The sequence below is a fragment of the Antechinus flavipes genome, chromosome 2 (genome assembly GCF_016432865.1).
Source record: "Antechinus flavipes isolate AdamAnt ecotype Samford, QLD, Australia chromosome 2, AdamAnt_v2, whole genome shotgun sequence".
Taxonomy (NCBI): domain Eukaryota; kingdom Metazoa; phylum Chordata; class Mammalia; order Dasyuromorphia; family Dasyuridae; genus Antechinus; species Antechinus flavipes.
Window position 1 is genome coordinate 157,460,688 of NC_067399.1, and position 26,689 is coordinate 157,487,376.

Consider the following 26,689-nt stretch of genomic DNA (forward strand, 5'->3'; position numbering starts at 1 on the left):
ATCTAGCACTTTTTATTATACCACCTTGATTCAGTCATAGGATTGCCATTTCTTCAAATGCTATAGCACTTAAACAAGTTATTAGTCAGTCACAGAACAGAAGAGTTAGTTGCCTGGTATTCAGAAGAGTCAGTTGCCTGGTATTTTTTTCGATGGAAACTAATTTCTTATTCATGATTTTAAAGATTGCCAGGATTTTATGTTGGTGAGGAATTTGGAATAATTCCAATAGAAATTAATGAATATTGCCAAGGAAAATAAACTAGAGATAAGATTTTTTTTTTTTAATGTGAGGTTATGTTTTAATGTATTTTAGGAGCAAAATGGCCTTTTTCTTTTTGTTATGTTTATCAATAGACTGAACTAATTGGTAATAGAGACCTTTAGCAAGGTTGGTCTTTCAGAAAGGGATCTTTATAAATAGTATCAAGAATCCTTGATGGTTGTTGTAGAAACAACAGTAGAAGCAAAGAAATTAAACATTCCTCATAAAACTATTATAATGGAAATGAATTGATTGCTGTGGTTGCTAGATCTACTAATATTATATTGATGTAGGTTGTGGTCCCTTTAAGAATTGATTTTTTCCTTTCTTTGTGATTCCCAACCCCTCCTAGCTGATGGATTATCAATCCAGGAAGCTAGGACCTTTGATTCACAAATCCTGGTCCCTTTGAACTGCAATAGAAGATCCGGGTCTGTCCCAGCCCCCACCTGAATCTGAGCCAACTTGGGGCTGTCCCAGCCCCCATTCTAGTGATCTGCTCAGGTTTCCTAATCCCCATCAAGCTAACTCAAGTCCCCACTGAAATCTATCGGGGAGCCAACTTGGGACTCCACCCACAGGCCCCTTTAGCTAAATCTCTCATTATAAAAGAGCTAAACTAAGATCCTCTCTTTGCAGAGGTTCCAAACATGCCAGTCTGGCATGCCAGGGATCTCTGTCCACTGGAACCCTGTTTCCGGTGTCCTTTTATTTCTTTCTTCACCTATTTCCTTAACTATACGTTAATCTTACTTCCAAACCTCATAATAAACCTCTTATCAATCTAGCTTTTTGGGCCTGTAAATTACTTTGCAGGGGACTTACGTCACCACTAGACCTCATTTAATTTCATATCCTTGTGCTGAATCCAAAGGAGTTGCAGGGGAGCTCTATTTGACTCCCTGAACCCTGAACCTGCCACTAGACCTCAATTAAACTCTAATTTCATTCAGGTACTCCATATCTAGACCTCATCAATATCACTAATATAGGAGCCAATGACTCCTTGATTTTTTTCCTATTTAATTCATTAGATAGGCAATTGGTTAAGATTAAAGTATCTTAATAATGAATGTTGAGACTTATCTGAACTTAAAATCCAGCTAAGTTTTTAAAGACATATTTCAGAATGCTATTTAGAAGTATATCACTTACTTAATTCTAATGTTCTGTTTTGGCATATGGGTTTTGTTGTAGTTAAACAGTGACACCTAGTGTTTTCACATTTTTAAAGTTGTATCACACTTTATGCCCCCATTTGGGGTTTTCTTGGCAAAGATACTGGAGCAATTTGCCATTTCCTTCTCCAGTTCATTTTTCAGATGAGGAAACTGAGGCAAACAAGATTAAATGATTTGCCTAGGGTCACACAGCTAGAAAGTATCTGATCTCAGATCTTCCTGCCTCTAGGCACAGTACTCTACTCACAGTGCCACCTAGATGCCTTAATTACATACTGTCATTTTAGTTCAAACCCTCATTACCTCCCAGTTAGATTATTGCAAAAGTCTTCACATTTATCTCCCACCCTCACATATTTCTCGATTCTGGCCAGTCCTCTACACTATTAACAAAGCAAAGTCAACTCTAAGCAGCTTCTTATTGCTTCTTTCATTAGATGAAAAGTCTAGAAGTCAGCAAGAATATATTGAGCTCTTGCTGTGTGCCAGGCAACATGCTAGGCATACAAATAAAGTAAAAAATAGTACTTGTCCTTTAAGGAACTCTCATATTTTTATGGCAAAGTAACATAAAAATAGTTGTATACATAGGATAGGTACAGAGCCAATTGGAAGTAATCTCAGAAGGAAAGTACTAGCATTGAGAAGAACTGGGAAAGTTCTCTTGTGGAAAGTAGGATTTGAGTTGAGACTTAAAAGGAAGATTCTAGGCTGTAGAGTTGAGAGCATTTCAGGAAATGGGGATTTACAAAAAAATGGGTGCTTTGTATAAACAATAGTAAGGAGACAAATCACTGGATTGTAGAGTATGTGGAAAGGAGGAAGGATAAGAAGACTTAAAAGGTAAAAACGGGTTAAGTTATAAATAACTTTAAAAGCCAAACAGAAGATTTCCTATTTGATCCTAGAGGTAATAGGGAATCACTGAAATTTATTAAATAAAAAGTAATAGGATCAGACTTGCACTTTTGGAATATCACTTTGGTAGCTGAGTTAGAGGAAGATAGAGTGGAGTGAGTAGAGCTGAGGCAGGGAAAGCAACCTGATAACCAAGGATAAAATGTCCCTTGTTCTAATAGTCTCCTAAATGAAATCAGTGTTCTTGGAGGGGTGTTTTCTGACTCCAAAGGTTATAGAGGAGAAGATGGCTTGCTTTCTACTTTTCACCTGGAAATCATGGAACTTGTCTCTTACACAGTCACCTGTACCAATGTGCAAGACCCCAGTTTGTGCTTTTCTTAGCTAGGTTTCAACCCATAAGAGCAGTTAAAACCTAACTACTACCCTTGCACCTACAGCAGCAGCTGTGCATGTGTTCTTGTGAAAATTCTGCATATCCGCCTCTGACTTTCAAAGTACCCCCTCATGATTGCTTGATCACCAGCTGATTGTGGCAGACTTCTTTGGAGGGTAGTCCCTGTATCACCTCAAAGTGAGTCATACAGGACCTGCAGCCCAGCCATAGGTGTTTTGTGCAAGGTGACTAGATTTCTTTAAGGACCTTACCTTAAACCAAAGCCATTCTGATTCTCATTGGCCACAAATAAGTCCTAGGCCAAGCCCCATTTGGTCATTGTTTGGGTCTGGATTGATTCCTATTGAATGTAAGTAGTAGTCGTTTCTTCTTAGGCAAGAAACCCTGAGAGTCTTCCCCTCTCATATTTGTTTACTTATTTAGATTTTTTTTTTTTTTTTGGTGGGGGGGAACTGGGTAAAAGAAAAGATCCTTTGTTACCTAACCTAAATCACTGTGCAGTCTCAGTCAAACTAAAACCTATTGAAGAGCTTACCTTAAAAAGACTAAGGTCTTCTATTTCAATCTCAGAGCCATCTCTAGCCATCTTTTTTTTTTTTTTTTTAAATTTTATAATAACTTTTTGTTGACAGAATCCATGGCAGGATAATTTTTTTTTTACAACATTATCCCTTGCACTCGCTTCGGTTCCGATTTTTCCCCTCCCTCCCTCTACCCCCTCCCCTAGATGGCAAGCAGCCCTATATATGTTAAATATGTTGCAGTATATCCTAGAAACAATATATGTTTGCAGAACCAAGCAGTTCTCTTGTTGGACAGGGAGAATTGGATTCAGAAGGTAAAAATAATCCGGGAAGAAAAACAAAAATGCAGGTAGTTCACATTCATTTCCCAGTGTTCTTTCTTTGGATGTAGCTGCTTCTGTCCATCATTTATCAATTGAAACTGAGTTAGGTCTCTTTGTCAAAGAAATCCACTTCCATCAGAATACATCTTCATACAATATCGTTATTGAAGTGTATAATGATCTCTTGGTTCTGCTCATTTCACTTAGCATCAGTTCATGTAAGTCTCTCCAAGCCTCTCTGTATTCATCCTGCTGGTCATTTCTTACAGAAGAATAATATTCCATAACATTCATACACCACAATTTACCCAGCCATTCTCCAATTGATGGGCATCCATTCAATTTCCAGTTTCTATCTAGCCATCTTAATATACATTTTTTCCCTAGACCCAGATGTCTCTAGAGGGGAAAGTAAGGCAGGTGACTGCCCATCCCTCCCTCCCTTAAATCCAATTCACTTGCATGTCATGGCATCACCTCCCTGGTGTCATGGTCCGCTTGGAGAAAGAAGGAATGACAACAACTGATCAACTCTGATCAAATGATCAACTCTGGCTGATCTCATTACATATTCTTTTATTACATATTACATTATCTTTTCAAATCTATCTCCTTTTCGAATTTTCCTACTTCTTTCCTAAAAATGTTCTGAAGACTATCTTTCTGCTTTGTTTTACCTTTTCCACATACATAGCTGGCTCTTTAGTTCAGGCCCATGGATTTAAATCACCATTACCTTTCCCAGGTGTTCAATAAAGATATCTTAAATGATGTGTTCTAAAGTAAAGTAAAAGTCAAACAATAAACACGTATTAAGTACCTACTATGTATCAGACACTATGTTAAGTACAGGAGACACAAAAGGAGGCAAAAGATAGTCCTTGTCTTCAAGGAGCTCTCAAATTAAGAGGAGAAAGCAGGCAAACAAATATGTATAAGGTATAATAAAGTGAGAAAAAGTACCAGAATTAAGAGAGATTGGGAAAGCCTTCCTGTAAAATATGATAGGTAATATGTTCTATGTTCTTCTAATTTACTTACTCAATTTATCTTGAGCTGGATGACAATTTTGCCTTCACTTTTGATTATTTTTCCTGTCAAAATTTTATTTTGAGACATCATTTTTAGTTATTTGGAAAGGGGGAAAGAATTTGCAAGAGCCAGATAATTTCCTCATTCTGTCGTTTTCCCTCAATTCCTTGGATTTAAAATACTATCCCTACTAGTTTTTTTCCTACCTGTCTGGCTGCTCCTTCTCTATATCCTTTCCTGGATCTTCTTCTGGATCATGCCTTCTAACCATAGGCATCCCTAAGAGGTCTCTCTTGGCTCTCTTCTTTTCTCTCTCTGTACTATACTGTACTATACTATACTATACTATGCTATACTTCTCATCAGATCTCATAGATTTTATTACTGTCTCTATGCTGATGACTCTCAACTCTTCCTATCCTGCCCCTAGTCTTTCTGCTGGTCGTCTATTCTTGCATCTTCTACTGTCTCTCATATATATTGAACTGAATGTCCTGTAGACATTTAAACTTAATATGTCCAACACAGAACTCATTATCTCTCCCCCTAAGCCCTCTTCCTCCTTTACTTATCTCTGCAGAGGGCAGCACCATCTTTTCAGTTCTGTGCCACCTGAGAGTCATTCTGAATTACTCAATGTCTCTGACCTCCATATCCAAGTTGTTGCCTATCTTTGATAGTGACTAAGCTAATTGCTGAAAGAAAATTTGTGAATATAGTTTATCTGGATTTTAGCACAATTTTTATTATAAAAGTATGCCATACTTTTCTGTTGGAGATCTGTAAGTTAGATGATAATACAATTAGATTTAGAACTGGCTGGATGGTTGGACTCAAAGAATAGTTAATAGTTCATTTTCACTGTGGCAGAAAGTCTTCTGTGGAGAGTATCTTTTAGATTCTTTTATACTTTGCGATTTAATATTTTTATCACTGACTTGGATAAAGGCATAGATGTATGCTTATCAGATTTTCACCTAATACAAAACTAGGAGGGATAGATAACACTGGATGACAATCAGGATTCACAAAAAATCTTGAAAGGCTAGAGCATTTTACTGAATCTAATAAGATGGAATTCTACAAGTATAAATGTGGAAGCTTGCACTTAGGTACAAAAAAAAAAAAAGCAATTTCACAGTGCAAAATATAAGGGAGATATGGCTAGATTGAAATTGTGAAAGGCTCGATGCTCATTACAATCTTGAAAAACATACATTGGAAGTACCATTTATCCTTCTAGCCTCTTCCTTGATCATCTGCTTGATTATATGGTTCTTCATTAAACCTCCTTTTAAAAAGGTATCCAAGAAAGCTATTTCTCATTTCTTTTTAGGCTGCAATCCAGACTTTTTCTATTGTGTCTCCCAAACCTTTTCATTTTGGAAATATTTTGCCTCTGTGACTTCTCCCTAGGTTTGGATAATTCCTTTTAGAACTAATATTTAAGAAGAGTGCCCAGGCCAACTTTATCTTATTTCCTTTCATGCTTACTAATTGATATTCATCTATAGACTACACTTTTGAATTTATCTACCATGTCTACACATTGGATATTTTCTCTACCTTTTTCCTTTTATGTATTGCTTTCCTCCATGAGAATATACGTTTCTTGAGAAAAAGGACTGTCCTTTTTTTCTTCTCCCCCTCCTTTTTTTTTTTTTTTTTAACTGCTTAGTATAGTGCCTGGCATGTTGTAAACACTTAATAAATGCTTGTTGATTGACTGGATTTAGCACACTATCAGCTCAAAATAGTCATTATAATGTGACAGCCAAAAAAAAGCTAATAGAACTTTAACTGCAGATAGTGAGGCATATCTTTCCAGAGGTGATGGTCCCACTATAAGATCTCATCTGGTTTTCATTTCTGGGTGCCTAATTTGCTAGTAGTGACAGACATTAATGAGCTAGAGAGTTTCCAAAGGAGGAAAACCTGGATGCTACAAGTTCTTGAATTCATGCCATAGGAGGATAAAGTCAATTATTTGGGCAGATTTTCCTTCAAGAAGAGGAAAAATTAGAGGAATTATGATAGCTATTTTTGTGTATTTGAAGGCAGAATCAGGAGCAATGGGAAGAAGCTACAAAGATGTCAATATAGACTTGATATTACAAAAGTCAAGACAGTTTTTGTGTTTCTGGAGGTTACTAATTCTAGTAGGGAGAGATCATGGGAACTGTAAGAGAATTAGCGTGGTATGTTCCATATCTTAATATTTCAGGTTCCTAGTAGTATAGAAAAATTTAGTTGAAGTCCACAAAACATCCATAAAGTGTGTGTGTATGTGTGTGTATGCATATATATGTGTATACATATGTATATTTATATACAGAGAAGGAAAGTGCAGTGACAAAAACAAAACATCAGCAAAATTTAAAGAACCTAGAATTTTTTGTAAAATTTCTTTTCTTAAAAAATAAAATGTAGTTTTCATGAGGTATGTAGAAATATTTTCTGCATAAATTATTGACCAACTATCTTTTTTTTTCTGATTTTAAAATAATAAGAAAAAGGCTTATCCTTGACTGTGAAACTCAATGGTTTTATAGTTACACAAGTTTAAAAAATCTCCCTAACAGTGCTATGAAGTATGTAAAGTTTTTTTTTCCCCCTACCCACTTTACAGATGGGAAAACCAAATGAACTGCACATGATGATATAACTAACAAATGAAATGTCAAATTGAATTGTAAATTGAAACATTTCATACCAGATTCAATGTTCCTTGTATTGTGTACCACATTGCTTCTTAGGGTGAACTTACATAAAGAAAATAATTTTTAATTAAGATGTCTTTTTTAAATTTGCATTTCATAATTTCCTTTGCTGGATTTCCAAATATTTGAATATAGTTATATAACGAAGAAATCCCAAATGATACCTAGATTTCAGGTTTGGGTAATTTCAAGTTTGGGTGCCCTCCAAAATAATAAGAAAGATAGGAAGAAGGGATGAGTAGATGGGAAGATAATGAGATCAAACTTGGACATGTATTTAAGATGTCCATGGGATATCTGCTTTGAGATATACCATTAATAGCTGGAAGTTAGGAGGTCTGAAGATTAGAAGAGAGGTTAAAATTGGATAGGTAGATTTTAAAACCATGAGATGTTCGGGAGCTGATGAGATTGCCATTATAGTAGGATAATGAGAGAGGGCCCAAAACAGAGCCTTGGGGAATAGTCACTTACCTTCCTAATAATTTCATCCTTTGCAAGGTGGAAGAATAAAGATTCTCATTAACTGGGAGAAAAACATTTAATATAGAGTTGTTTGGAGGTGGGATTAGAACTGTTGAATTTACCTATTTAGGAAATACCTTGCTTGAAATATTCCCTCCACTGATTTAATCAGGCAACTAATTTGTAAAATGTCGTCTTAAATAATCTCCAGAATATTGATAGACTTTATAGTCAGCATGTGTCAGAGCTAGTACTTGAACTCTACTTTCTGGCTCTGCATCTATTCAAGTTACTTCCCTATATAAATAAAGTATGATTTGTATGAATATCTAGCAAAGGGACAGAACAGTCAGATGGAAGGAGAAGCTAAAGGGAAGAGATGATCAATATTATCCAAGCTGTGAAGTGTTAAGGAAGATTGAGAAAAGACCATTAGGTTTGGCAGTTAAAAGATCATTGGCAACTTTGAAGAGAGCAGTTTCAGTTGAATTACACAATGTTGGAAAACTGATTATAGAGAGTTAAAAAAAGAGTTAGGGGAAAAGAAATTAGAGACACTGATTGTAGATGACTTTGGATGCAAATAGAGCATTTTATATTTGATCTTGGAGGCAATAGAAAATCACTGAAGTTTATTGAAATGAGGGTATGTGTGAGTGACATATTCATATCTGTATTTTATAAAAATTCTTTTGGTTACTAAATGGAGAATGGATGGGAGTGGGGAGAAGAAACTTGAGGTAGGTAGATCCACCAGTAGGCTACTGTAATAGTCCAGGATTCAAGTGATGAGGTGCCTGCACCAGAGTGGTGTCAGTGTTAGAAGAGAGATGGGAATGTATTTGGGAGATGTTTCAAAGAGGAAATGAACAGACTTTAGTAACATATTAGCTAAGAAAGTGAGAAAAAGTGAGGAATCCAGAATCACTACCAGGTTGCAAGTTTGAGGAACTGGGAGGATGGTGTTGCCCTCTACAGAAATAGCCAAAAGTAGGAGGGTTTAGGGGGAGAAAGAATGAGTTCTAGTTTGAACATATTGAATTTAAGATTTTTACTGCTCATCCAATTGAATATATATAAAAAGCAGTTGAAGATGCAAGATTGAAGGTCAGCAGAGAGATTGAGAGTCAGGATAGGTAGATTTGAGTAATTAAATTCATGAGAATTTATGAGATCACCAAGTGCAGTATAGTATAGTATAGAATGAGAAGGAAGAGAAGAGGACCCAGGACAGAACCCAGAGGGACTTCTTTGATTACAGGATATCATTATCTAGAGAAAGATTTAGCTAAGGATATATAGAAAGGGAGTGGTCAGTGAAGAAAAATAGTATTTGGGTTGCAAACAGAGGGAGAGGTGGAATGACAACATATTCTGATCAGATAAAGTAATTTCAGAATTCATGAACAGAGAAGTAGAACAATTTAGGATAATGATGGTAAGTAACAATGTATCTGAGGTGGGATTGATCTATGATCCTTGAAAAAGTATCAAGTTTACTTTTTAAACAGAAGAAATAATATTGATTTGAAATAATATTTACTTTAATATTATTTTGCAACTTTATACTTAACCAAATTGCTTTTATCGTCTAATTTCCCATGATATCTCATAAAATAACTAATATTTTTGTTATTTGCAGAAAATCTTGCAGCTACTACCTGAAAGGATTTTTTTTCGATGGCATTATCACAGCATAGGTAAGATTATATTTTTTTAAATTTCTAATATTACAGTTCCTTCCTCCTGCTAAAATTTCAAATTAGCTTGATGAAGAGAACTTACTCATACTGAAGAATAGTGTTAAAAGTAGTTTGTTTATCCTGCAGGTGGAGCATCAAGACAAGTGATTTTTGGATTCCAGACAATTTTAGAAATGTTTCCTTTTTATAAATACCTGAATCCTTGTTTAAAAAAAAAACAAAAACAAAACAAAAAAAACTACAACTTTCTCCTCCCCTCATCAACATATATATATTCAGCTTACCACTGCTCCCAGTTTTGAATGTTTTGACATGTGGTGGCAATGAATGAATTTGATAATAATGATAACTATAATAATAGCTAACATTTAGATAACACTTACCCTGAAGAAACTGACACAAAGGTCTTATTTCACTTGATAAGAAGAAAGCTACCACTGCCTCTTATGTAAGCCACTTTTACAAGATCAGTAATTTAGCTTCTAAATTGTTGAATTTATAATTTTAATAATATAAGATATAACTTTTAATAAAAATTATAAGAAAAAACAAAGTAATGTGGGAAGAAGAAAGGTTTGTCATTATTAGAATTTTGGACTGTAGGTAATAGAATATCATTTTGTTAATGAAATGTACTATGAAATGGATTTTTTTTTTTTTTGGCTGAGATAATTGGGGTTAAGTGTCTTACCCAGAGTCACACAGCTAGGAAGTGTTAAGTTTCTGACACCTGATTTGAACTCAAGTTCTCCTGACTTCAGGACTGGTGCTCTATCCACTGTACCACCTAGCTGCTCTGACATGGATATATTTAATAAATGCGTTTTTCCATTTTCACTTTTCTAAAAAATATTTTCCTTTTTGCCTTGCTGCAATGTCTGGTGTTTTTCAGTTGTAGTATTGTAGTTATTTGTTTAATTAATGATCCAAGTGCTTTGACACAATGATGATACACTCCAGATAACTCTCTTATGCTTATTTTTAAACTATTCAAGGAAGTGATAGATTTTTACTTAGATAAATGTAGCATCTAATAGGATCACACATTATAAAACATGCAAGACTTGAAAAAATTATTTTTACAATAGTAATAGTATCTATCATTTTGCATCCTCTAAATAAAATGACTAAATCTGTATCTATATCTCTTTATATATACATGTATAGATATAGATTGATATACTGCAGATAGTATATACTTGCCATAGGTTACTAAAAATAAGAGTGGAATCTTAACTATAAGCACATAAAAGACGTACCTGGCTGCCATACTTGAAATACATTTTTTCCTTTAATTTCACTTCTTGAAGTTATTCTCTTCAAATCCTAGTGCAAAATGTAGGGGGGGAAAATAGACATTATCAAGATTTGTGATATTTCTCATACGTTTTGGATTCATAAACTAGGAGTAGATTAGAATGAGAGATTAATATTTTCATCTTCACTAAATATAATCTTTCTTCACTTTTGTTTGTATAATTTATGGAAAAACCATACCCATTTTCTTCAGATAGCACTTTGAAATTTCTGAAGATAAGCAGGCTCTCTCTTAGCATGAATAAATTTAGAATTATATCAAAACTTAATTTACTATGATGTGCTTCTTAAAGTAGATCATTTTAATTTAAGAAATCTACATGCTAGTAAATTTAAATATTGATGATTGTTCATACAAATAATGAAATGAAACAAGTGAAAAGATAGTTAATGAGAAGTACACAGAATTGAGGCTATCAGATTTAATTGACTAATTATATATTATGCTTTATGAAATTTTTCTGTATACTAAGGTTATAAGATATGGTTACTTAACAAAGTCAGTAAGACATGTCTGCTACCTATGAAAGGAAATAAATAAATAAAAATCAGACCATATGCAATTGTCTTAAAAGCCCCAAAGTAGTATGAATGATTGACAAAGTATTAAAATGCTTATTCTGTGTCAGGTACTATGTTAAAAACTAGGGATACAGTTACAAAAATGCTCTCAGTCCCCCCTTTATGTGGTTTACAGAATCTCTACTGCCTTTACTGAGTCTCTGTTTTACATGATCTTTCCAAACTGCCTTCTTTTCCAAATGGACTGTTTATCTCTTCATATTCTTAAATATGTACATCTTCCCTTGAGGAGAGACAGAGATTCATTTTGGGTTTTTTTTAATCACCAGTGTCTTTGTTGATTATAGCCAGGAGAATTTTTTTTTTTCCATTCTTCCTGGGATATAGCACAAAAAGTTCCCTCATTTTATTGGTGAAGTTGGCCTGTAAGTTTCAGTACTTATCACCAAGATTCTATGTTTTCCAATTTAATAATATAACTCAGGCCACAACTGTGGATATTGTTGCTAACAAAACAGCTCACAAGTTTTAATATCTTTAAATTGTGTCTAAGTGAACATTAGTTGACTTTGAATATTAATTTGTTTTTTCCTTTGGAGATTTATTTATCATTCATTTTTATGCATGACAGGAGATAAATACTACATAAAATCCAATGTGGTTAAATAGATTACTATCATATCAAATGCTTTTGGACCTCAGGAAAGGCTTTTGATAAGTTACATAATTAAAATGGAATTATCTTAAAAGGTCTCTCTGTCTATAACAAGTATTCATTTCTGAAGGTCACCCTTTTTTTAAATTAACTTTTATCTTTGGTTGGGTTTGAATCAAACTGCTTTTCTTTTTCTTTTCATTGTTTATTAGATCTAGCATTCTTTTAATAAGACTATTGCTTTTTCCATTTTAAATATTTAATTTATTGCTACAAGACATTGACCTTATGTGTGAATTCCTGTATTACAAATGCATATGTTTTCATTTTAGGATCCACTCTAAAGAAGCTTTTGCACACTGGAAATTCTATTAAGGTATTTATCTCTGATGAAAGCAGAATCTCTATGTCATTAGTTCTCTAAAGTACAGTTTTAAAATTTTCACCTTAAATATGATTTTATATTTTTTTAACTAAAAAATGTTAATTTGTGGAATTAAAACATTTCCATAATATAGTAAAATAAAAAAGATGATTGTATATGAAACTGTACATCTACTATGTACAACTTGTTATTCCTTTCAAATATATAGCATTCATAATAGTTGTATTATAAGTTTTTAAGAATCAAAAGTTTATTTGCTCAAAGTTGTTATTAGAATACTATTACTATTACTCTGTGCTATTTTGTTGTAATTATTTCACTCTTCATTATTTTGTGCAAATCTTTCCATGTTTTTCTAAAATCTTAGAGCTCATCATTTGTTATTTATCATCAGTACCATAACTTGAATAGCCATTCCTCACTTGATGGACATCCTTGAAATTTCCAGTTCTTTGTCACCACAAAGAGAGCAGCTGTAAACATTTTAGAATATATGTGTTCTGTCCTTTTATCCCTAATCATCTTTGAAATAGACCAAGTAGTTCTATTATTGGGTCAAAGGATAATTTCTAATAATTCTTTAGGCATAATTCCAAATTGCTCTCCAAAATGGTTGGATCAGTTTACAGTTCTACCAACAATGAATTAGTGCCCCAATTTTGCCAATTCCCCTCCAACATTTGTCACTTTCCTCTTCTATCATTTTAGCCAATCTGGTAGGTATAAAATAACACCCCAAATTTGTTTTAATTTGCATTTCTCTAATAAATAGTGATTTAGAGCATTTTTTTCCATATGATTATAAATTGTTTTAATTTCTTTATTGGGAAATTGCCTATTCATGGTCTTTGACCATTTTTCATTTGTGGAGATGACTCATATTCTTACAGATCTCATAAAGTTCTTCATATATTTTAGATATGAGACTTTTATCTGATAAAATGTCTGTAAAAATTGCTTCCTAATTTTCTGCTTTCTTTTTGATGTTGGTTACATTTTTTAATTTGTCTAATATCTTTCTTAATTTAATGTAACTAGAATTATCCATTTTATACCCAACTTTACTCTCTATCTCTTGTTTATTCATAAATTATTCACTTATCCATAATTTTGATAAATAATATGTTCCATGTTCTTCTAATTTTCTTGTAATAATTCTCTTTATATATGTCACATATCCATTTTGACTTTATCTTGGTAAAGAGGAAAATCAAATTGTTAGTCTTAAAAATGAAAAGGGAGAACTCACCACTAACGAAGAGGAAATTAGAGCAATAATTAGGAGTTACTTTGCCCAACTTTATGCCAATAAATTCGACAACTTAAATGAAATAGAAAAATACCTCCAAAAATACAGCTTGCCCAAACTAACAGAGGAAGAAGTAAATATCCTAAACAGTCCCATCTCAGAAAAAGAAATAGAACAAACTATCAATCAACTCCCTAAGAAAAAATCCCCAGGACCAGATGGATTTACATGTGAATTCTACCAAACATTTAAAGAACAATTAACTCCAATGTTATATAAACTATTTAAAAAAATAGGGATTGAAGGAGTCCTACCAAACTCCTTTTATGACACAGACATGGTACTGATACCTAAACCAGGTAGGCTGAAAACAGAGAAAGAAAATTATAGACCAATCTCCCTAATGAATATTGATGCTAAAATCTTAAATAAAATATTAGCAAAAAGATTACAGAAAATCGTCACCAGGATAATACACTATGACCAAGTAGGATTTATACCAGGAATGCAGGGCTGGTTCAATATTAGGAAAACTATTAGCATAATTGACTATATCAATAACCAAACAAACAAAAACCATATGATCATCTTAATAGATGCAGAAAAAGCATTTGATAAAATCCAACATCCATTCCTAATAAAAACACTTGAGAGCATAGGAATAAATGGACTTTTCCTTAAAATAGTCAGGAGCATATATTTAAAACCATCAGTAAGCATCATATGCAATGGGGAAAAACTGGAACCTTTCCCAGTAAGATCTGGAGTGAAGCAAGGTTGCCCTCTATCACCATTATTATTTAATATCGTATTAGAAACACTAGCCTCGGCAATAAGAGTCGAGAAAGATATTAAAGGAATGAGAGTAGGCAATGAGGAAACCAAACTATCACTCTTTGCAGATGATATGATGGTATACCTAGAGAACCCCAGAGATTCTACTAAAAAGCTATTGGAAATAATTCATAATTTTAGCAAAGTAGCTGGCTACAAAATAAATCCCCATAAGTCCTCAGCATTTTTATACATCACCAACAAAACCCAACAGCAAGAGATACAAAGAGAAATTCCATTCAGAATAACTGTTGATACCATAAAATATTTGGGAATCTATCTACCAAAGGAAAGTCAGGAATTATATGAGCAAAATTATAAAAAAGTCTCCACACAAATAAAGTCAGACTTAAATAATTGGAAAAATATTAAGTGCTCTTGGATCGGCCGAGCGAACATAATAAAGATGACAATACTCCCTAAACTAATCTATTTATTTAGTGCTATACCAATCAGACTTCCAAGAAAATATTTTAATGATCTAGAAAAAATAACAACAAAATTCATATGGAACAATAAAAAGTCGAGAATCTCAAGGGAATTAATGAAAAAAAAATCAAATGAAGGTGGCCTAGCTGTACCTGATCTAAAATTATATTATAAAGCAGCAGTCACCAAAACCATTTGGTATTGGCTAAGAAATAGATTAGTGGATCAGTGGAAAAGGCTAGGTTCACAAGACAGAATAGTCAATTATAGCAACCTAGTGTTTGACAAACCCAAAGCCCCTAACTTCTGGGAAAAGAATTCATTATTTGATAAAAACTGTTGGGATAATTGGAAATTAGTATGGCAGAAATTAGGCATGGACCCACACTTAACACCATATACCAAGATAAGATCAAAATGGGTCTATGACCTAGGCATAAAGAACGAGATTATAAATAAATTAGAGGAACATAGAATAGTTTATCTCTCAGACTTGTGGAGGAGAAAGAAATTTGTGACCAAAGATGAATGAGACCATTACTGATCACAAAATAGAAAATTTTGATTACATCAAATTAAAAAGCCTTTGTACAAATAAAACTAATGCAAACAAGATTAGAAGGGAAGCAACAAACTGGGAAAACATTTTCACAGTTAAAGGTTCTGATAAAGGCCTCATTTCCAAAATATATAGAGAACTGACTCAAATTTATAAGAAATCAAGCCCTTCTCCAATTGATAAATGGTCAAAGGATATGAACAGACAATTTTCAGAGGATGAAATTGAAACTATTACCACTCATATGAAAGAGTGTTCCAAATCATTATTGATCAGAGAAATGCAAATTAAGACAACTCTGAGATACCACTACACACCTGTCAGATTGGCTAAGATGACAGGAAAAAATAATGATGAATGTTGGAGGGGATGCGGGAAAACTAGGACACTAATGCATTGTTGGTGGAGTTGTGAACGAATCCAACCATTCTGGAGAGCAATCTGGAATTATGCCCAAAAAATTATCAAATTGTGCATACCCTTTGATCCAGCAGTGTTTCTATTGGGCTTATATCCCAAAGAAATACTAAAGAAGGGAAAGGGACCTGTATGTGCCAAAATGTTTGTAGCAGCCCTGTTTGTAGTGGCCAGAAACTGGAAAATGAATGGATGCCCATCAATTGGAGAATGGCTGGGTAAATTGTGGTATATGAATGTTATGGAATATTATTGTTCTGTAAGAAATGACCAGCAGGATGAATACAGAGAGGACTGGCGAGACTTACATGAACTGATGCTAAGTGAAATGAGCAGAACCAGGAGATCATTATACACTTCGACAACGATATTGTATGAAGACATATTTTGATGGAAGTGGATTTCTTTGACAAAGAGACCTGAGTTTCAATTGATAAATGACGGACAAAAGCAGCTACACCCAAAGAAAGAACACTGGGAAACGAATGTGAACTATCTGCATTTTTGTTTTTCTTACTGGGTTATTTATACCTTCTGAATCCAATTCTGCCTATGCAACAAGAGAACTGTTCGGTTCTGCAAACATATATTGTATCTAGGATATACTGCAACATATCCAACATATAAAGGACTGCTTGCCATCTAGGGGAGGGGGTGGAGGGAGGGAGGGAAAAAAAAATCGGAACAGAAACGAGTGTCAATATAAAGTAATTATTAAATAAAAATTAAAAAAAAAATTTAATTGGGATGGCATTGAATACATAAATTAGTTTTGGTAAACTGCTATTTTTATTAAATTGGCCCTGTCTATGAACAATTAATATTTCTTCAATTATTTAATTCTGATTTTATTTGAATAACTTTTTTTTTTATAGTTTTGTTTATATACTTCCTGGGTTTGCTTTGGTAGGTATACTTCCAAGGTATTTTATACTGTCTAGAGTTATTTTAAATGAGGGTTATGTGTGTGTGTATGTGTGTGTGTGTGTGTGTGTGTGTGTGTGTGTGTACATATATATGTTTTTTTTTTTTTTTACTATCTCGCAGCATTTTGTTTGTAACATATAAGATTGCTGATGATTTATGTGGATTTACTTTATATCCTGCTACTTTGCTAAAATTATTAATTGTTTCAACAAACTTTTAAAAATATGATTCTAATTTGTTATGTTGCTAATCAATGACATTTGTGAAAAAAAGTTAATGTTTTTATTTCATAGGTAAATTTCTGTGATATTGAGTATAGTAGAAATAGTATTGGATTTTAGGAACTGAGAGACATTGTCCCTCTGTGACAGCTCTCTTAAACTCTTAGAATCAGTTTTGTTATCTCAAATGAGGACTTAGATGAGACAAAATCTTTGATTCCTTTTTACACTAACATTCTTGGATTTTGAGGTGTTATGATGCAGTACTTCTTTGTCAAAGACTATAAACTGATGAAGAAAGGTCACATTATGGACACCTTGAACAGAAACTCCGGAAAACTAGATTACTTTGAAGCAGATTGACCTTCCTGATGATGCTTTTCTTAGGTTTATATTAAAATGAATGTCTTCTTTAAAAGCATATACCAATTGATGATGTCCAGATTATAGTCTAGAAACATATGATATTCACTTACTTTTGGACCAGCATTTTACTGAGAGTATTTCAACACATGGCTAATCATTTTTAAAAGTCACAACAACTTAAAACTTTACACTTTTGTAAATTCATTATGGATGATATAAAGAGAAGGCTTTCTTAAAGTCATACAATCAGTATGTATTATGTTTGGTATCTCATAAATACTGACTATAACCTGGGATATGAATTTATCTCAATTGAAATGTAAGCTGTTCATTTTTTTTTTTCTTCCTGAAGTACTCTTCTTTCCAAGGCTCTTTTTACTGATTTCTTTCTCATCTGTGATCCTTCTCTTCTTCATTTTTTCTGTTATGCAGTTATTGTAGGTTTTTTTTTTTTTTTTAATGAATAAAATGATCCCTTTAAAATAAAGTGTCTCAAAATCCTCTCCAGATTTTGCTGACTGGCTCCAGTTTGGGGCACTATTGTACTGATAAAAAGTAGGTAAGCTTCATAATTCTGATATAAATAACAGAAGGAGACGCAATATCAGTGCAAAACAAAGGTGGTAAAAGTATAAAAAAGTGTGAAAGAGCATGTCAATGGGATTTAATGGCTTGTGTCTTTTAAACTTTGAGTTTTAATGAAATATAGTAATCAGGGCAACTTAAAGGTTGTTATCATTCTGGGAGGGTAAGTTAAAATGTCAGTCAGATTTCATCCTTAACATATATTTATCTTTTCAATGGAAACAAAAATTTAATGCTAGTGCTTTCCCCATGAGATCATTTTCAATTTATCCTGTGTATATCTTTTTTGTATATAGCTTCTATATGTTGTTTTCCCTATTAAACTGTCAGCTTTTTGAGGGCAGGAACAATTTTCAACCTTTTATATCCCCATTCTTATTATAATTCTCAGTATCTGTTCTTTGAAAGGTATTTAATAAATGCTCCTTATCTTCATTTAATTTAATTGGTTATGTGATTCGATGATTTGGAAATTTCCTTTAGCCATAGGGACTGTTAACCCATACGTGCATATATATCCTGCGGGATTCATGCTTATTATTACATCCTCTTCAAAATTTGTGTGGGGACACAGGGTCCACATAACATTTTGTATCTCTTTGTATTCTTCTGAGATCCTGAAGGTAGCATTTATATACTTTAGTATCCAGTAATTAACCTTTGTTCTTGCCATGTGATCACCTCATCTTCTCTTATTATATAATTCCTTGATAATGTCTTTTATTCCTGTTTTTCAGAGTTTCACTTTGATTATATATTGCATCTTGTTCACATCTTCTGTTTAGCTCTTCATTGTCTTCTGTACAATGATTACTATTAATTCTTTGGAGGCAGTTACATAGTATGTCAGTATCAATTGAGAGTTACTATTGTAGTCCACGATAATTTATATAGACATATCTAGGTCATTACTAGATTTTGAAGACAATTCATTCTATTGTGTCAAAAAATAACCTTTTGTATCACACTTTGCTCAGACTTGTAGTTCCCAACATTATTTGTAACCATCAAATCATATTGAGTATGTTTGTAACAAGCATTATAATATTCTATAATTGAATTGCTAAAAATGAATTATTGACCAAATAAATAGTGTTCCTAAAAAAAAAAAAAAAAAAGGAAAGTTACTATTGAAAATATAAACCTTTTGTTTTCATGGAAAGATTGGAATCAGTAAAGGAGATTTGAGTTTTTCCAAAAGCTATCTAGATTGATCTTGTCTTGTTCAACTTTGGACTCAACTCATTGTTGAGATATACCTAGTTTTTTGGGTGAAAAAAAGTTGCTGAACTTTAAACAGAAAATATTTTTCATCCACTTGGTCTTTCTTATGTGAGTGGAGAGGTCAAACTCCTTTGAGTGGTTACAGTTCTCTTCGTGTACCAGATACTGTGCTAATCATTGGAGGTACAATTCCAAAGAATTAAATGGTGCCTATTCATAATGAGCTTTCATTCTGAAGGACTAGACAAACGAATTTAAATGCATATATTTTTTCATATATGATATGCAAATATATGTAATAAAAATGTAATGTTAATTAATCAACATATACATATAACATAGTTAAATGCCAATTAGAGGGGAATCAAGAAAAGCTTTATGCAAAAGATGGTGCTTAGCTGCATCTTTTTTTTTTTTTTTTTCTGAGGCAATTGGGGTTAAGTTATTTGCTCAGGGATTACACAACTAGAAAGTGTTAAGTGTCTTGAGATCAAATTTGAAGTCTGGTGCTCCTGACTTCAGGGCTGGTGCTCTATCCACTGCACCACCTAGCTGTTCCATTAACTGTATCTTAAAGGAAGAGAGAAACTGTGATGGTGGTAAGGAGATAGAGATAAGGAGAGAGTGCATACAGATACAGAGGCATAGAGTTAAGAGATGGTGTTATGTGTGAAATCTAAGGAGAAAGCCAGTTTGACAGGTTTGCTAAATATGGGAGGAGGAATAAATTCCATTATGTTAGAAAGATAGGGACCAGAATCTGAAAGGCTTAAAAACCAAACCAAGAACTTTAGAGTTGATCCTAAAAGCAATAAGAAGTAATTAGAGCTGGCAGAATAGAGGAATTACACAGTCAAGATGTGTGCTTAAGGAAAATCCCTTTGGCAGAAGTTAGAGGATGTATTGGAATGGGGAGAGGCTACAGGCAAAGGAACTAGTTAGACTGCTGTAATTATCTAGGTGGGAGGTTATAATTGCCTATACTATGATGTTAATTTTGTGTGTGGAGAAAAGTGAGATGTTGTGAAAATAGAAATATCAGGTTTTGGCAACTGATTGGATTAGTAGAAGAGAGAGAATGGAGTCATACACTGTCTCAAAGTCTAGAGAAGAGAGTCTCCTCCAGAAGGAGAGATAGTAGTGTTACAAGCAGCAGATAAGTTGATCAATACTAGAAAGAGCCCTGGACTTGGGTCATTTGTATTTATTTATCTTTCACTTTAATTGTACGATGTTGGAAAAACTATTGTAGTTTTTTTGATCATAGTTTCCTCATCTGTAAAATAATATTTCCACTTTAGAAGAGTGTTGTGAGGATGAAATAGTTGATGGATTGTAACTATAGATCATCATATAAATAGAAACTATATTATTTCTAACTACTTAACTATAATTTTTATTATAACTTCTACTTAGATTTGTCTGTTAGAGTGGAGAGATGGAGAAAAATCTCATAAATCCCAGGGATTTTGTAAACTAAAAGCAAGTTTAGGGGAAGACAAAGGAGATCTTTTGCTTAAGGTGGTGTTTAGCATCATTCTAATAGGTTATTGTTATCCATCCTTAGTATACAGTGGGAAGAAAGAAGCAAATAAAAAGAGCAGAATAGGAAAATTAGAGTTTTCCAGATCTCATTGAATTATATTTTTATTGTAACATCTTCATTTTTTTTTGAAATGTGCATTCTCAGAGTATCATACACATTTGTAGTTTAGCTTAAATAATTACTTTTAGGTTAAACAAGTTATAGTTTTGATTGGAAGGAGGAAGTAGCTTATGTTTGACACTATTTTCCCCAAATAGATGATCAAAAAAATTGGCCAGTATGTTTTATTTCTTAGTAGCATTTATTTGTTACCAATAGTATTAGTTTTTATCAAAGTTTCATTTATCTTATTTTTTTGTTGCAAAACTGTGATATTACATTAAGAATAACTTTTGAAAATATTTTTTGTTTTTTGTTAGATAAGATGTGAAGGAATCCGGCTATATCTTCTATGGCTTCAGGCACTTCAGACAAATTGTGCAGAAGAGCAGGTGTTAATTTTTGCCTGCCTTGTACCTGGATTTCCAGCAATCATGTCTTCAAGAGGTCCCTGTACACTTGATACGCTTATAAATCCTACTCCTTTTTCATCTGATAGTAAGTAATATTACTAAATGTTGAATTTATCCCTTATATTTGTGAACTTATTTAATTTGTGGGTGTAAATCATAAGCTCTTCTTTCTTGTGAAAGAGATTCTACAACAACAAAATCTACAGGATTTGAAGATGGCTATTGAAGATCCAGAAAAGAAAGTTTACACACTAAAGCCTTTGGTACCATCAACATTAGAAATGCTTGTGATATTATAAATGGAAATGACACTAAATAAGATGCATTGCTCTTTGCCTGGCTACCAAGGACCACTGAGCCTTTATATTGAACTTGCAGCTGACATCTGAGTTTCAACTCCTAGTAGAATTTGAACTCTTTGAGAGAAGCGACTGTTCTACTTTTCTGTTTATGTCCCCAGCCTTCAGGGTAATGATTTACATATGGAAAGCATTTAACAAATGCTTTTTTATTCATTCATTCAGTCAAAATGAAGAATTTTTAAAAAAAATTATAGATATTAATCCTTTATGAAGAAATTGAATAGATCATACAGACTCCATCTTCTGACTCAGTTATGGATAGTTCAGTTCCCTTTCTGTTCAGTTATGAATATAGCCCAATTTTTGTCTCATGAGAAAACTTTCTTCATCGTGAGAATATATATTTATATATATATATATATATTTTTTTTTTTTCATGTTCCTTTGATTGAATATACACACCTGAGGAAAGTGAGATAGCTTTTTCTAATTTCAGAGAATTGCATCTGTTTGCTCTCCATATATGCTATGCTTTCCATAACTTGAAAAATCCCTTAATCTTTCCTCCAGTTAGAAATCAGATGACCTAATTTTATATCCAGGTTAATTGCTTTCTTTTAACTAATTGATCTTATTTGATTAATTGTTTTTAATGCATAAAAATCTGCTGCCTCCTGTATTTTGGGATCCAGTATTAAAGCTGAAGAATGACTGAAACTAATTTATTGGGCAATTGGCATGCGTCACTTTCCTCAGAAACCCAAATCTTTGTTTTCTCAGTCAGTTTCATCTTTCACCTGCCACAATATAGATGAATATATGTCATAATAATGTTTATGTATAACTATGTATATGTTTATATGTGTTATATATGTTTGTGGTTAATGTAGTGCTTTCCACAGAGAAAGCATTTAATAAATAATTTTTTTCTTTCAGTTAAAGTGAACAATATTTTTTTAACAGAGAGAATAGACTCTAATATGAAACTATAAATATATTGAAAAATTATAAGCTTTTATATTTTGAATAGTTTAACTGAATTTTTTTTTTTTGCATATGCTAAATAGCATTGAATTTCCTCACTTAAACTGTTCTATACAGTTGCTGCCACTATTGCCTGTCAAACTGAACATTGTAATTCAATTCAGTTCATCACAGTACTTAGGCTACAAAGATAAAATATGACACCATTCCTACCCTTAAAGAATCCAGAATTCCTACCCTTAAAGATCCAGAATAAAGAAGTAGGGTGAATTAGTGAGGTCTCTTAATGTCTATAATATGAGCATAATGTGAAAAAGTTTACAAAAGAATGAACCAAACAAAATGCTTTTAGAAATTTGAAAAGAGAAATAGCATTTTCTATTTGAGGATCAAGAGAAGTTTCATAGATGAAGTGCTGCCTGAGATAAAATTTCATTAGGTGGAGAGAGCTGTTTTAAGGACCAAAAATGACATGAATTTAAGCAGATGAGGGTACTATAGGATATATCATACAGTTAGCTTAAAATATAATGAAAAGGAGTAGTGGTAGATTGAAAGTATTCCTAGAGAACCTTCAATATCAGGATAAAGTAGACTTATATTTTCTTTAGGTAGGCAGTAGGAAGCCATTGAAGACTTTTGAGTAAATGACAGATATGATGAAAGCAGTATTGTTAGAAAGATTACTTGGGCAGTAGTGTCAAGAATGGATTGAGGAAGGTAGCAATAAAGAGGTAAAAGAGTTGATGTTTTTAAAATCCTCCATGCAAAAAAAAAAAAGTGATAAGGGTATGACTTAGATGCTTTTAGTGGTAATGGAGAAGACAGGAAAGAAAAAGAGACAGAGATGGACAGACACAGAGATGTAGTAAAACAAACATCTTGACAACTAATTGGGTATGGAGGCATGAAGGATAGAAAAAAGTCAAACATTCAGTTTATAGTAATAATTTGAAGATTTTAAATCTATGTGACACTGATAATAGAGAATTTAGGGAATGCTACAGATTTTTAGAGGAAAAGATGATAAATTTGGTGTTATATGTTGAGCTCGAAATAGAGTAAAATATCTAGACAGAAAAAAAAATGGATGACAGTTAGAAATAATGAGATTAGAGTTTAGAGAAGTCAGAGCTAGAAACAATTATCTTTGGTATAGAGATGAGGATTTGTTAGTAAACATTTTTAAAGTTTCTATTACATGCCAGGCACTGTGCTAGGTGCTGGGGATACAAAGAGAAAGAAAAGACAGTGCTTGTTCCCCAGTTGCTCATGACCCAAGAAGGAAGAAAAGAAAGAAGTAAATATGCACAGACACATTATGTCTAAGTTAAAGGAAATGGAAAGGTAGTAAAATTAAGAATCATCAAGAAAGGTTTCCTATAGAAGATAGAATTTAAGGTGAGATTTAAAGGAAACCAGAAACCGAGAGATAGAAAAGAGAAAGGAAAGCATTCCAAGCTTGACAGCCAGAAAAAGTAACTAGGGCTAAGACATTGATCAGGGAATACCTAGGAAACCAGTATCATTAGGTTGAAGAGTACGTGGTATAAGTACATAAGTTGTAAGGAGACTAGAAATGCAGAACAGATTCTATATTATGAAGAGCCTTGGACACCAAACAATTTTGTGTTTGATCCTATAGTTAATAGGAATCCATTGAAGTTTGAGTGTGGAGTGACATGGGTGAACCTGCAGTTTAAGAAAATTACTTTAGAAAGGAGGATTCTGAGAAGATGACAGAGTAGGTCAGAAAATTCCAAGTTCTCCATGTTTCCCCCACAAATAGAACAAAATTGCATCTCAGAGCAAACATAGACCTATGAAAAATGAATGGGGCAGAACAGGAGTCTTCCTGGGAAAACCAGTGTATGAAAGACTCTAGGACAGGGTTTTAACTAGTGTGACCTCCAGACAAGCTCTGCAGAAACAGCCAGGGGGGAATTCTGTAGCTACTTGGGTTTGGCTAGACCCTCAGTTTGAATCATAGAAACTTTTCACCTCCTGGATAGTGTGGGGGATTTGGGAGTCTGGGTCTAAGAAGACTGAGAGAATCTCTGCTGATTAGGAACACCAGGCCCAGCTGTGGTGCTGAGATGTTAGCCCAGATAAGAACAAACCAGCATACCCAGTGAATGCAGAAGTAGTGGGAAGGGATGTTGCTGGGTGTAGGCTCCAGGAGACTGGAGCTTTTGGTTTGGGGTTACAAGTCAGGGAGAAGAGCTGAGGTAAAGCTAGAGGCACCATCCCCCATCCCTCCATCCCTCCAGGATTAGAGGTGCTCATACTAATAGTTCTCATTAAAAAAAAAAAATCAGGCAAAGAAGAAAGAACCCAACTATAGAAAATGGGAATAGGGAAGACTCAGGTTCATCTTCAGGACAGTAAAGTTAAAAAAAAAAAAAACAAACCCAAAGAAGGCAACATGCCCAAAAAGAATTTTTAGAATTTAAAAGACTTCAAAAGTTAAATGAGAGACCTTGAAGGAAAAAAAAAAAAGTATCCAAGAAAAACAAGATTATGGAAAAAATGTCAGCCAAATTGAAAACGAGATCCAGCATCTAAAGAAGAAAATAAGTCTTTGAAAATTAGAATTGTGCAAAGGGAAGCCAGTGAAGCTATGAGATCAAATTATAACAAAACAAAATATAAAAAATGAAAAAAAAAAAAAAAAGAGAGAATGTGAAACATCTTAGAAGAAAAACAAATCTGGAGAACAGATCAAGAAGAGAAACTGAACTATAAGAATGATTGGACTACCTGAAAGCTGTGACCAAAAAAAGAATCTTGACATAATAATGTATAAATAATCAAAGAAAATTGTCCTGGTGTGATAGAATATGAGGGGAAAGTAGAAATTGAAAAAATCCATTAATCACCACCTCAAAGAGATATGCATGGAAAATACACAGTAGTAGTATTGCTAAATTTCAAAACCTCTAAATCAAAGAGAAAATTCTTCAAGAAACAAACAAAAAAAAATCCCCAGTTCATACAGCTGGAGTTAAAATTAGAATTGTACAAGATTTATGAGCAGCCACAATAAAAGATCACAAGTCCTGGAATAATATTTATTGATAATCAAAAAAATTAGGCTTGCAGCCAAAAATATTAAATCCAGCAAAATTTTAACTATAATATTAAACCAACAAAAGGACATTAAATGAATTTGCAGATTTTCATGACTTTGTCTCAACCAAACTCAAACTTAATAGAACATTTAACATATTAGAGTCAAGATCAAAGATTAATTTCAAGGACTCAAGGGCAAATTGTTTTATGTTTGTTACAGGAAACTAGATATCATATGTTTAAGACTGACATTAATAATTGGATAGATCAAAAGAAAGATTGGGGCAAAGTTTACTATGATATGACTCTAAAAAACAAAATTGTCTAGGAAAAAGTAAAATAGTAATTATACTGCATGAATGAGGTATGGAGGAAGACCCTAAATAGAGGCCTTAGAGCAAGGGAGGAAGGTTGGTAGTTCTGAAAACTTACATCAGGAATAGGTTAAATAGGGAACAACACACACACACACATATATATATATATACACATTATATCATGAAGGTTATAGCATAGAGTATGAAAAGTGTGTAGATTTAAGGTAGTGGGACAAGGTGTTTAGATTAATGGGAATGGGATAAAGTTGGAGAGAGAGGTTATAAGAGGGATCTATTAGTGGGCAGATATTAAATATTAGCTAGGCAAAGTTGAAGAGTAGAATTAAAGTAGAAGAGTTAGTAGGGATAGAGGTATACACAAACACTGAGTAAGGATCAGGAATTTAATTAATTAGAAAAAAAGTAGAGCTAATAATAATCTTTTCCTTTACTGTCTTTCAATTTTGTTTTTTCTTATTTTGTATTTTAAAATGCCTTAAAAAAAAATCAATTTGATTATTGAATGGAGGACAGACTGGAGTGAGGAGACATTTGAGACAGGCAGGGCCACCATCAGGCTATTGCAGAAATCTATATGTGAGGTAATGAGGTCTGCATTAGAGTGGTGATAGTATCAGAGGAAAAAGGGGGATGTATCAGATGAGATGGTGGAGAGGTGTAACTGACTGATCTTGGCAATAGCTTGAATATGAGGTATGAGAGATGAGGAGGAGCCTGGAGGACTGGGAGGATACTGGGACCCTGGAGAAAAATAGTGATGTTTGTAGGTGAGGAAAG

At 33.3% G+C, this 26,689-nt stretch overlaps 1 protein-coding gene across 1 annotated transcript in view; it reads left to right on the forward strand.

Annotated features, from left to right (window-relative positions):
• Positions 1–26,689, forward strand: part of RALGAPA2 (Ral GTPase activating protein catalytic subunit alpha 2) — a 397,768-nt gene that overhangs the window by 37,349 nt on the left and 333,730 nt on the right. The window contains exons 4-6 of the mRNA XM_051975852.1: positions 9,408–9,465; positions 12,295–12,338; positions 21,124–21,301. Coding sequence (XP_051831812.1) covers positions 9,408–9,465; positions 12,295–12,338; positions 21,124–21,301 — 280 coding nt within the window. The remainder of the gene's footprint in view (positions 1–9,407; positions 9,466–12,294; positions 12,339–21,123; positions 21,302–26,689) is intronic.